Genomic DNA, 13,537 nt, shown 5'->3' with positions numbered 1-13,537 from the left:
TCCTGACCTGTGACCTTTGGAGCCCCAGACTCCTCCACACACTCGGACTCCTTGTCAGCATGCTCCCCTGCCCGTTGCCACCCTCTGTTACACCCAGGTGTGCTTCAGGACGTGGCCCAATCCCCTCCTCCTCCATGAGATCTTCCCCCAGCCCCTCACAGCAGTGGCTGCTCCTTAGGGCCCCGCAACACCTCAGCCTGAGGTTGGGGAGCACGGGGCCTAGCACGCCGTCTCTTCTAGTGGTCCCCGAGGCCTCATTTCTGCAGGGCTCCTGTCTTGTTCATCCTAGTACACTCGGTGGCAACACAGAGCTATACATGCTGAATGAATCAATGAATGAGTGAATGAGCTCCATGACCCGCGTGGCCCACAAGTCACTGACAGAGTAAGAGAGGGCACAGTTGTTCTGCCTGGTGTCGACTTGCAAAGATCGGTGCTGCTGGCCACGCAGCTGGGCCACAGGCTGTGGGTCAGGAACGAGCCCCACCCTCCTGAGCCAGCCTCCCTCTGTACCCACCGGGAAGTCTCTCTGCTTCTGATTGAGGTGCCCTCCTCTATTCTACTTTACCGTAGGCACGTTGGCCAGAACTGTGTGTTCCAAGCGCTCATTGTCCAACTATCGCAGATGGGTTTGCCCTAATTTGCGCAGTCTTGTCACACCCTTCATGATGAAGATGCTCCCCCCCACTTTTTATGTCCCCGCTTTAGCAGTCACTGGGTCAGTGGCGTCAAGCTACAGGGGACACCAGCTCCTGGCTAGACAGCTTTCCTGGCTCATAAATTATCATGAAAACCTACACCAGCCAGGATTCTGATCGGAAACAATATATTTTTAAAAGCAGATATTTGCAGGACACTGGAGGTTCACAGAATCATCACGAGGCTGAAAGATCAGGTGTGGAAAGGGGCAAGACCCAAGCCTGGAGGTGCAACCGGGACTCTGGGAGCGGAAGAGTCTGGCCAGGCTGCTACCAGCGCCCTGCTGTCCTGCAGGTGAAGTCCCACCGTCCCTTCCTGGTTGCCTCATTCATGATGCTTGGAGCATCTGATGGGTCTAACCTAGGTCACATGCCCTGACAGGGCCACAAAGGGACGGGCAAGAGAGGGGCTTGTCCTTGGGGCTTCTGTAATATTAAGTGGGGCTCACTCCCTCCGAGACCATATGGAGGTCCGATGACCTGCAAACGGTCAGGGGTGCTAGGGGCCTGAGGGACATGACTCGGGTCCACTAGAGAACCTAACTTGTCCTTCATTTCCGTGTGGATTACTTTTCCCTAAACCCATGACCTCATGTCATCCCCAGTGAATGTCCCCTATTTTCTTCATTGTCACCAGCGTAATCCCCACCTGTGTCGTAGTCCGTGACACACGGGGGTCCTGTTGCATGGCAGCATAAGCTCCCTTGTCTCGCGCGTCTTGCCCCCACCCCACCACACCAAACCGCGTGGCAGACAGGCTCCACTAGTGCCCACGAAACTCACAAGGCTTCACGACTCATGCCCTGGAAGCCTCACAAAATCGTTAGGAAAAGTGGTTCCTTTATCAACCCCTGATCCGTTCTGCGATGCAGTCCGTCACCTCTAACCTTTGCTTCTGTCTTCTCGACCAAACACGTCCTATATTTACTGGTTTTAAAAATACATAGACTCGGGGTGCCTGGCTGGCCCAGTCGCTGGAATCTCTGACTCTTGATCTCGGGGTCATGAGTTTGAGCCCCACATCGTGGGGAGAGATTACATCAAAAGGAGAATACATAGACTCTGTGATGAAATTTTATCAAAAGCTTTTAGAAAATGTCACTAGGAGTTCTCTCTGGCCGTGCCTAAGAACACCGCAGAGGTTTGGCTTTATCAGTGTTGGGTGGGGCACAGACCTCGCTGATTTTTCCAAAACCCGCCAGGCAATTCTGATGTGCAGCCGGGGTAGAGAACCGCTGGGCAAGGTGCATTATACCCACTGCACTGGCCCTTCAGAGAATTCTCCAGGAGACGCAGCCATGCTACCGCCTTGCAGAAATTTTATTGCTTCTTATCCAAAAGGTTATATGTATTTGTGTTAAAATATTTTTTGTTTTCATTGAAAGCCTGTCCATTTACTCAGATCGGACATGAGACTGCCCAGTCTGGCTTCCTCCTCATGTGGGGCTGACCCAGGAGACTGGAGTCTCTAGTACCAGGTGCTACAGTGATGCCCGTCTTTGGCCAGCCTTCCCACAGACACTCCCTGGGACTCCTGCAGAACCTTTGGGCTGGGGGCCAGAGCGGGGACCGTCCAGGCATAGCCACTTGTTTATGTCCAGTGTGTCAACTGTGTTTACGATGGTCTGTTCACTCGGCAATCTTTTATCTAAAACTATTATTCTGTCAATTTTCTGAAAAGGAAATGAAATGTTCATTGTCATGTCTGGGTCAATTACAGGAACTCCGTTCTGTCTCTCTCCCACATACATCCTGTCTGTCATCCATCCACCCCCAGGAGTACCTGCTGAGGACAGGTGATAGACCTGGCCTGGCGCTAGGCACAGGTACCACAGTGAACTACACAGCTTTGCTCCCAGCCCCTGGAGAATGTAATCACTTTCTCTCTTCATGTGGAACTGTGAACTTGCCAACTATGCCAGCGGAGAAGGAGTGAGCATTTATCTGAGCAGATGTGTGTCAACAGTGTTTTAGGGGGAAAAAAGTACCCCTGTCATACAGCTGTTTGAGACATGACAAAAAAGCTCTCTATCTTCCCAAAATTATCTGAGGTGTGAACTACCCTAATTTCTTCCTTCAGCAACTCCTGATGAAAATTAGGATTCCATCTCCTTGCTTTCTGTATTTTATGCGGGCTACCATCAGAGCCTCAGTCCTTGAGAAATCCCACTTGTCCACCGGCTGTTGCCTTCTCTTCAAGGACCACATTCAAAGTCATTTGCGAGGTGCTCAATCTACCTCATCCAATTTCTATGGCCCCTCGACAGCAGTGAGGGGTACATCCTGAAACTCTTCCAATCCCCAATCATCTCACGGTCCCCTAGTTTTCTCCCGCATCAGATTTCCACAGGCATGAGTTTCCTCATACTGTCCCCTCTCCACAAAAGGACAGGTATCTCGACTGTCAGTCAAGTTTTCTCTCACTTGATAGCCATTTTCCAAAAGGAAATAAAGTTGGCTTCACTTCCTGAGAGACAGCTCCATGTCATGATGGAGAGCAGAGGACAGCCAGGCTGGGCCGCATGGTGGACGCTGAGCAGCTGGACTCCTCCACCAGCCACGAGCCCTGCCCCACGCCTGGCGGTCGTGGGTGCTCAAGGTCCCTCTTGAACACATGAAACCATGACTGTCAAATCTAAGAATGATTCGAGTTTACGCTTTGGGGTTCTTTCCCTACTTAGTTTGTTCTTATTTTGCTGGTTGGCCAGCTCCAGGCTTCCTAAAGTACTTGGTCTTTTTGATGTTTAATAAACTTTTTTTTTCCCCCTGGACTGTATACAAGTGTATTCTGAAACAATTATTTAACCTATTTAGTTTCACCTCTGCTAATATCTGCTCTTTATACAATTCTTCTTTCTATAACTGAATAATATTAGGATTAACTCTTTTTTTTCCTATCCAGTTAAATATGGTGGATTTGTAGGAAAAAAATATGTCCTACCTATAAGATTATCCCCTTTAAGGAGTGTGCAGAGGAGTCAAAATTTAATAAGCACCTACTGTGTACCAAGTATTGTGCTTTACATAGATTACCTCAGAGCCACCACAACGTACTACAGACTTTTGAAAAAGCACAACACTGTGGGGCGGCTGGTTGGCTCTGTCGGTAGAGCAGAGCATGCAACTCTTGATCACGGGATTGTGAGTTCGAGCCCCACACAGGGTATGGAGCTTACTTGGGGGGGGGGGGAAGCATAATACTATGGAGACTGACACCCAAGAGCCAGGTAAAAGTTTCTGTGGAGTAGGGATATAAAGCAAAAAAGAAACTTCTTAGAGAAACCGTAGGCTGGGAAGCCAAATAATTAGAAATAGGTCTGAGAAGCTGCAGGAAACCCAAAAAGAAACAGATGAACTGACCAGCTGCAGGTCAGTGGAAAGGAATCCCGGGCAGCCAGCAGCCACTGAGGATAAGTGTTCTGGCAGAAAGCACCCTACAGAAAGACTGAGAAGGGCACTGGGGAGCTTTGTGAGAGCCAGCACCAAGGGGGGCGTCCTGGAGGCCTGCCTGGTCTCTGCCCAAGGGTGAGAAGGAGGCCTTGCTTCCTCAGGCCCAGGAGAGCTCAGAGATGGGTTGGCTCAGAACCCAGGCCACAGCTAAGACGTGCAGCTGAGATGAATAGCTTATTAAAACCACATCAGAGTGGTAAGCTATGTCGAGTGACCACAGAGGAGACCGTGCACTCGTACCTTCTGACCCATGCAGGTGGCACCCCCCCTCATTCTCCAGGTGCTGCTAGTAAAACTGTCTGTGGCCAAGCTCACTGCTGAGTGCAGACCTGCTACACAGCCGAGTCAGTCCGAAGAAGGGACACCAGAGAGCAAAAAGGAAGCCACGGTTTGAGGCTTTGGGGGGTGGTGTGTGTGCGTAAATCCTGTGTGGTCCCCTCTGCAGGGGGGACCCTGGGGGGCAGCAGCACAGCACAGTGTCCCTATTCTGGAGTTGCCCTGAGGGGTTCTGTCACTGTCCACTGACTTGCTGTGCCAGCCCGTTTGCTACTGAGAACCAAGAACAGTATCTTTCCTACATGTCTTTATAGATTTACAACTGCCTCTTCTAGGAAACGACCTATTCCTCTCCAAAAACCGAACCCTCCACCTCTCACCCTGGTGTGTGCACAGTGGCACTCCCACTTATTATGGCCAAGCACGGTTTAGCAGGTGCCCCCACTGACTAAATGCTTGCCTACCTGTTTCAATGCCTAGGACAGGTGGCATTGCAAACAAGCTTCCCCCAGTTCATGTGGCTATTATGAGTGGTGGAGTTTCCACCCACAAAGGCTTTCCCGAGCTGTCCATGGAGATGTTTTTACTCTCTTATTGAAGCCTTCCTTGGATACAGGCCGCCTCCCCTCCCATATACCTGTTCTTAGTTCTCTCCGCAAAGGAGGGGAAGAGGGGAGAGAAGAGTCCCAGACCAGGGGATAATTTGCCTTCTTCCATCCAGATCAGAGCCTTGAATGGTTGAAAGGGCCTCTGTGAGAGAATCTACTAGAAAGGAACCTGCTTTAGTGGCAGGCTGAGCGAGCTAGCTAGCCACTGGCAAGTTGCAGAGAGCAGCAGGCAGAGCCCTCTGGTCAAAGGATCAGCTCTTCCCTGAGGCCTTTAATTCCTCAGACGCAGCCAGCCGAGCTTTTCATTCCACAATTAGAGAAAGGGCCCGTGGGAGATGAAGCTCAGGACGGAAGCTTGCACGTAGGTATAAACGAGGGCTGCAGATTCCTTCCCTTTGACGTTTGAGAGCAAACGTCTCGCTGGGGGTCTAAGACCTTGGTCCCGGGAAGGGGGTGGTGAGAGTGTCCTCCCTACCTGAGCTGCTCCCTCTTTTGAAACCTGCTTTCATAGTCAAGTCAAGACCCCTGAAAACATCGATCATCTTTACATCATCACCTGCATATCTTAAAAAGAAACCTGTGCTAATGTGGCAATCAAGCCCAAATGTAGCTCTAAAAAGAGAGTTCAGACTTTCCTGCCCCCAGCTGCCCCCAGCAGATCAGCAAGGTGGCTTTGCAAAGCCTCACACCAAGAGAAAGTGGTACTTTCTCCCCAAATCTGAGCAGAAACACTCGGGAGTTAACTAAGAAAACTTTCCTAGCCTTTTCCATGTCTCTGATAAATGACAGGAATCTCAGGCTCCACTTTTCCTCCAAGGACTTAAGGGAAGGTAGGAGTTTTTGGGGATTTCCAGAAAAACATCTGGGGATCTTATTCTCCTAGGTTCTAGAGATGCCCAGTGAGTGTCCTTGACTGTCACCTGACCTCCAGCCCGTTAAGGGGCAGCTGTGGAATGTGAGGAATTCGCTAATCTCCTTCTGGCAGGGTGCACCGCTCCAGAAACAGAGGTGTTCCAGCCAGATCAACCGCAGCCCAGCCCTGGGAGAGCCCACGGAGTCAAGGTCTGCAGAGGGCAGGGTGGGCCTCCCCCTGGCACTGGGCCTCCTCTGACTCCCTCCACTTTGCTTCCTCCTTCCCGGCCCTCAGCCTCCTCCTTTACTTGCTTCCAGTGAGCAGCCCTTTCTGCTCATAGTGGAAGGTGAGGCTAGTGGCAAAAATGAAGGGCTGGTTGAGCTAGGGATTTTCGCTGATGGCATTGTTTCTGTCCTGATTTTTGACATGAAGAGATGCTTGTGTTCCTCTTATTTAGTCCCTTGATTCATAAGAAAAACCTGTACCTTTTCCATGTTTTTCCCCCCCTCCTCCAGCAGCCCCCACTGCAGTCCTGGACCCAAGCCTCTCTGGATTCCCAGGCAGGACTGCAAGGGGGAGGCAGCCGTTTGTAGATGGGAGCAAATGAAAGACCCAGCAGCCCGAGCCAGTCCAGGACTCACCCACCTTTTCCGCTATCAGGAAGTCATAGCGAAGGGCCTCTCGGGTGCAGGCAGCACCCAGCAGGAAGACGAACACGAGGTACAGAAACCACCTGCGAAAACCCCAAGAGTGGAGCAGAGCTTACACCCCCGACCTCAGCCAAGCCCAACCCAACCCAGCCCACTCAGCCCCCGGGTTCCCGTGGGGACCTGTCTCGTCAGAAGGAAAGAGAAAGGCCAGTCACGAAGCCTCCCTCGCTTGTCTGAGGGGGTTTTCAGCACTCTCTCTCTTCTAGCATACCTCTTGCTACAGAACGTATCTTTGTTTTGTCTCTTTCTCAAAGAAGAAAGACGCGCTGTGGTGTTGGGAGTGGGGAGCGGGAGGCCCCTCTGGCCTCTAGGTTGCCGGGACTCAGGCAGGCAGGGTCGACCGGCAACCCCACAGCCCCCCTTTGCACCCCCAAAGAACATGCAGATGACCGTTCAGGCTTCTTAGCCCTGCTGCTCCTTGGGTCCCAGATGATAGAGAGCACGGCCGAATATGAAAAGGACAGCGGCGACCCGGCCCTGCCCCAGACGCCCTGGGACCTTGAATAAGCCTCATTCCCATCTGGGCAGTGAGAGGATGGGCCAAAGGTGCTCCTGGGACCTCCCAGCTCTGACCCCAGAATGAGGCAGGGTTCTTTCTTCTCTGCGCTTCCCAACACCCAAGCGTTCTCTGTGGCCTTCACTCCTTCCCGGCATGCAGCCGTACTTAGCACACGTCGTCGTGCTGGCACGGTGGGCCTGCCGCGGGGCGGCCGCTCTAGTAAGCTAAGAGCAAATTCAGCATGTGTGAAGCACACGTGTTCCTATCTGTAAAGTACCACGGTTAAAGTAACACAGGCACTTTTCACTTCTCCAGTCATTGTCACGCCTATGCCTCTCGCATCTACCCAGTGAAGGCAGAGAAGCTTCTTTCTGTGGTGCAGAGAATAAAACAGAAGACTCTGGAAGGTCAGAAACAGATCCAAGGCCAGACTGCTCAGGTGGGTGGCGCGGTGTGAACTAAAACCCTGAGAGCCTTGGGGGGGTTCGGGAGATGAAAGCTGGGGAAGGAGGAGAGCCTGCTACATGTCTTTACACACAGTAGCTGCCCCAGGCTCTGGAGCACACATCTTCTCATTATCCCCATTTTACGAGAAAGGAAACAGAGGCTCAGAGACCTAAGTACATTGCTCAGCGTCACGCAGCCACCCAGCAGCAGAGCTGGGATAGAAATCCCAACCTGATTGCAAAACTCTTCACCTTTCTGTCCCTCCCAACAATCCTGGAAAGTCGATGGTTAAAAAATCCCCAAGTTCAAAAGGGAAGTGGGGGAGGAGGAGGGGCAGGAGGCTGAGGAGAAAGGAAAGAAAGGATTCATCCTCCTCCTGCATTCCCAGGCAGGGGGTATAAAAGGGCATGCGTCTGAACCCACCAGACGTGAATTTTCCAGCTGGCTGAGTGTTAAAAGGAGAATTGTTATATGAAATAGATTGGCCACAGTTGGGGCACTCTCCGAACAAAAGGGGCAATCCCCTCTTTTGCCTGGGGTTTTCTCTCCTTCTCTCCAGCTGATTGCCACCAGGGGAACTTACTTACGAGATGCCAACAGCTGCTAGGGAGCCCAGGGGGATGCTGGAAGCGGGCTCCCGGAGGTCACCCCCCATGTTGAAACCGGCCATGACTCCTGAAAGACACCCAGACAGGGGAGAGGGGTGAGCAGTGTACGCCACTCCACGAAGCGCCTTCCCCTAGTCAGGGCCCTCTCCTGGAAGCTATCCCACGGCAAGCCCTTCCGTCTGCAATTCTGGCAACCGAGCTTCTCAATCTCCCCTGGCAACTGGGGAGGCATCCGTGAGGCATGAAAGGGACCTTTGTGGGTTGGATGATGCTTGGGAGGAAAGCCCTGCTGGCTACAAAAGCATCTTATGGCCCAGTGCAAAGTAATGAGGGTGAGTGAGACATCTGGCAGGCTGCATAAAGGTCCTGTGGCCACATACTGAGCTCTGCCACCCCCCCCCAACTCCCTGGGGAGGCTCAGCCTTAGTAAACCACCTGCTGCCCCCTGCTTAGCAGAGCTCCTTCCCCTGCTGCCCACTGACTGCACCAGGGGTTCAGGTGTCCTGGGAGCAGGTCCCATCCAATAGCCAGAGCCAGAGACCAAAGAGCTCTAAGCAAGTTCCAAAGAACCATCGTGATGCTACCAACGCTGAGTCCCAAGCTTCTCTTCATCATTACCTCTATTCCCCAAGAATACTCATGAAAAGTCATAATTAGTCATTATGGGGAGGGAGGACATGTGTGGGATGGTGAGGAGGGGTCATCACCTCTGTCCATATTCACCCACAGAAGAAAGCTGTAAGACAATGTGTTCTGCACGTCAAAAGTGGGTCCAGCCCACAAGCTCTACAAGCCCTGGTCAGGAAGGTCTCACAGAGGGGTGGGTGCATCTCAAACGTGGCCTTGCAGAAAGATTTACACAGGCTTAGGGAGACAGATGGGTCTAACCCCATCATGATGGATTGAACACTTTCAACCTGACGGTGCCTGGGCTAATGCTTTCCATGCAGTTTTTATCTTATTCAATCCTTACAACAACCACATCAGAAAAGTGGAATTATGTCCCCCGTTCTATAGAAAATGAAACTAGTGCTCAGAGAGGTTAATTAAAGCAGCCTAAGGTCACACATTTACTAAGTGGGAAAGCTAGGGTTCAACCCCAGTCTGTCTGACTCTGAAAAGCATGCTCTCACCACCCCAGCTAGAATGCTTGCAGGAGCGCAGGTGAAATGGGGTGAAGTGAAGGTGTGGAGGCAGAGAGTTCACAGGGGCCTATTTCCAAGGATGTCCTGAATGGGGGACCAGCACTGGGAACTGCATACACATTGACGAGCGATTCCACTACCGGGACTTTCGCCTCAGCAAATAGTCAAGAATGCGAGTAAAGATGTAGCCAAAAATGTTTATAAATGCTTGTCTATACTAGTGAAAATGAGAAACAACCTAATATCTACAAGGGGATTGGTTAAACAAGGCATGATACATCTTTCAGTAAACACCAGGGCCCTGTGTTGTCAGATATTTTGTGACATGGAAAGATATTTAAAAAGCTATTGTTTCATTTTCAGACACATATTATAAAACAGAACTTACGGTATGATCCTATTGTGAAAAAAAAAAGACAACAGATAAAGGTATGCATATGGGGGAAAAAAGGAACCGGGACATGTTTTAAAATGTTAAACATTTTAAATGCGTTGGTGATGGAAAGAGATCGTTTTTCATGTCATTGCTTATATATATTGTCCCAATTTTCTACAGTGATCGTTTTGAAATGGGGGCTTCTTAAAGGGCTTTTTGTTTAAAATGCCACATTAGGCACCTTCTCTTTCCTCTTGTTTCCCTTCTTCCCAAGATCCTATTAAAGGGTAGGAAGGGGGAAAATGGATCCATGCCTATAAGCAAAGAGGGTTGGGACGGGGAGCCATGAGCAGATGAAAGGTTGCTACAGATGGCTGGCCCATAGAGAATGGAGAAAACACCCAGGAAAAGAAAGCCTTAGAAAACTCCTCTAAAGGATCTGAATAAACCCGAGGAAAACCAGGGCTCCTGGTGCGAATGTTTGCACCCCAATGCAACCCTCCTCAAGGACTGGCCGTACTCACAAATAAGCCGCAGTCGAATTGCCCGTGAGGGAAGAGCCCCTTCAGGGACACAGACCTACACACATTACAGCCAGGAATCCATGCCAGCAACCCAAGATTGCCAGGGGTGTGATGAAAACCAACAATGAATACATGCATGATAAAAATAGAACAACCTGGGCTGGAAGGAACGTGCAAATCAGGACACAGACAAGAATTTTGAAGAAAATACAATTAGTAGATCCAGACATGTCCAAGAAGAATATTCTCTCTATAAAGCAAGGTGCAAGGAAAACAAAAAATAATCCAAGAACAAAAAAGAACTTTTGGAAGCTACAAACATGATCACTAAAATTAAAAATGCAATAGAGGGTCTGAAATATAAAGTTAAATAAGTATCCCGGAATTGAGAACAGAAAGATAAAGGGGTACAAAACCTGAGCAAAGAATAGGAGAAACAGACGAGCTATCTTAGAGTTACAATATCCAACTAACAGGATATCCACAAAGAGAGAAGAGAGAAAACAAAAGAAATAACCAGACAAATCAACCAGAAAAAATAATAGATAAGCAGAAATAAATGTCTCCAAACTGAAGAAGACACAGGTCTTCAGGTTGAAATATTCCATAGAATAGACAACACAAAAGCCAAAATTTAAAAAGTCCATACCTAAATGTAGCATTGTGCAATTTCAGGAAAAATCTTAAATATTTCCAAAGGTAAAAACTGAACACATATAAAGGAACAAAAATTAGACTTCTCTTTGGCAACAGTGAATGCTAGAAAACAATGGAGTGCTGATTCAAAAAAAAAATTAATTTCTCTTTAAATTTATTTGTCAGAGAGAGAAAGGAAGAGAGAGAGAGAGAGAGAACAAGCAGGGGGAGCAGCAGGCAGGGAGAAGTAAGCTCCCTGCTCAGCAAGGAGCCTGACACAGGGCTGGATCTCAGGACCCCGGGGTCATGACCTGAGTCCAAGGCAGACGCTTAATTGACTGAGCCACCCAGCTGTCCCCGATTTTAAAATTCTAAGGAAAAATTATTTTGAAACTAGAATTTTAGCCAATGAAGTGAAAGCAAAGTTACACAGACAAGGGCTCGAAAAGCTTACCTCCACATATCATTTCTGAGGCAGATACTAAAGCGTGTACTCCAGCAGAATGAAGGAGGAAAACATGAGATTGAGAAAAGAGTGGTGATGACGCAGGGGTGGAGTAAAGTCCCAGAACACCGTTGTTACTGCGTAGAAACCCGCAGGGACTGAAGCAGAAGGCTGGAGGCCCCAGAAGGCATGCCTCTGGGTAAGAGCTGGATTCAACCCCACGAACAGTATGATTAACAAACTGAATGATGTTAAGGACGTGCTAAACTATGTATTTTGGCAACAAGAGAAAAGAAAGTTTATTGAAACTTCAGAAAAAGTGAACAAGAGAGTCAACGTCTCAATATAACTCAAACTAAAATGTCGAAACATGATTTTACATAACTAATGGAACATAAGATAAAGTAACCCATTTGGCCACAATGTCAGAAATATTCTCCCCTAAATGGCAAAAGGACCACATCAGAATCAAAGCAAAAGAAATGGAATTCCAGCAGCTACTTCACTCTTCACCGAACGACAGCTACCTGGTCATAATACTGTACATGTTTACTGGCTTTTTTTTACTTCTAAAAATTGGCCTACAGACAAAGCACAGAGGACATAAACCTAGTTACAAAATAGAATATGAGTATCATGTACCCCAACATGTAGAGGTAAGCCTATAGCTAAGTGATATTAGGAACCAATACTAAAAAAAAAAAAAAAGAAGAAGAAGTAGAGGGAATGTAAAAAGCATTAATATTTTCATTGTAGTAATTCTGAAAAATAAAAATATTAGTCCCTGATTTTTCCCTAAGGTCTGGATTGGCTGTTACAAGCTTCAATTAGTTTAATAAGAAAACTTGAAAGATGAGACTAATAATGACTTTCAAGCTAGCCGTTACATTTGGAAGGAAGGTAGATAAAGAAAAGGCTAGTGAATATTTATATACCAGTTGCAATAAATTTTAAGCTAACTCGAAACTTATTCTGCATCTTGTTATCAAAAAGGAGAATGTCTAAGTGCTAAAAAGAGCAAAGAACTTTCCAAGAATATTGAGCAGTTTGTCTTTGATGTTACAAAGATTGTTGACTTATAAACTTAAGACAAAAAAACTTTAATAGATTTTAGTATGTGTATCTGTGCGTGTGTGTGTGTTTGTGTGTGTGAAACTGCGTTTGTTCACTTAAAGTTGTAGACTACAGTTTTCGTGGAATTTTGCTTACTCACCTGCTAATAGTCAACTTGTTATGGCTTCCCTGATACCGCTCTAAAATGCAGATATAAAAGGGTTATGTAGATTCCCTTACAATGAGGGATTCCCTTAAGATAAGTGAAGTATTCCTTGTAAAAATATTTTACACATAACATAAATATGACTCTAATACATTAATCTTAAAACACAACACTGAATTTCAATTTCACACACCAACGAAAAGAGTAAAAGGATGTAGCCCAAAACTGATAAAATTACAGAGATTTAAGAATATTATTTAAAATTTGGGGCACCTGGGTGGCTCAGTCGTTAAGCGTCTGCCTTCGGCTCAGGTCATGATCTCAGGGTCCTGGGATCGAGCCCCGCATCGGGCTCCCCGCTCAGTGGGGAGCCTGTTTCTCCCTCTCCCCCTGCCCCAGCTTGTTTTCCCTCTCTGTCTCGCTCTCTCTCTGTCAAATAAACAAATAAAATCTTTTAAAAAAAGAATATTATTTCAAATTAAAAAATAGCAACAACAAAAAAGCAATGTAACTATCAAAAATTAGGAAGTGGATGGAGGAGCATGTAAGCTAAACTCTATTTCCTGACATGGAGTCTATAGCTTATGTCTTTCAATAATCAAGTTACGGGTTCAAGCTTATTGCTTGGTAATATACAGCTAGCTCCCAAAGTGCTAAAAATGATTAAAAGTGGTTGCCCCAATGGAGGGATATCTGAGGTGGTGACGGGTGGGTGGGAGACTGTTGCTTTCTATCACAGCACTTCCGTATGATTTTCTTTTTTGTCATGTGCAGATCTTATTTGAATCCAAAAAGGATGCCCAGGACCTGCCCCACTCTGACCAGTGTAGTTGGGACCGCATCCTGTCACTGAGGCTCTGTTCAAAGGCTAGGGCTTCACCGCTCACTGCCAGAACGATCTGATGCCAAGGGCATCCCTGGCCAAATCTCCACATTTACCTGACTCCCAGACCCCACTGACTCATCCACTAACAGCAGCCCTTCCTGGACCTCCTAAATTCTGACCCCCTGCAAAGGTTCCCATCTGCCACCACGTTTACTGG

At 48.1% G+C, this 13,537-nt stretch overlaps 1 protein-coding gene across 1 annotated transcript in view; it reads right to left on the bottom strand.

Moving 5' to 3' along the window:
• SLC12A8 (solute carrier family 12 member 8) overlaps window positions 1-13,537 on the bottom strand; it is a 132,163-nt gene that overhangs the window by 31,473 nt on the left and 87,153 nt on the right. Inside the window, exons 6-7 of the mRNA XM_087861562.1 lie at window positions 8,129-8,216; window positions 6,531-6,618 (exon numbers count right to left, since the gene is read on the bottom strand). Of these exons, the coding sequence (XP_087717688.1) occupies window positions 6,531-6,618; window positions 8,129-8,216 (176 nt within the window). The remainder of the gene's footprint in view (window positions 1-6,530; window positions 6,619-8,128; window positions 8,217-13,537) is intronic.

Source organism: Ursus americanus, chromosome 4 (assembly GCF_024610735.1).
Source record: "Ursus americanus isolate L20-20 chromosome 4, mUrsAme1.1.p, whole genome shotgun sequence".
NCBI lineage: Eukaryota > Metazoa > Chordata > Mammalia > Carnivora > Ursidae > Ursus > Ursus americanus.
This window is presented reverse-complemented; position numbering and strand designations above follow the sequence as displayed.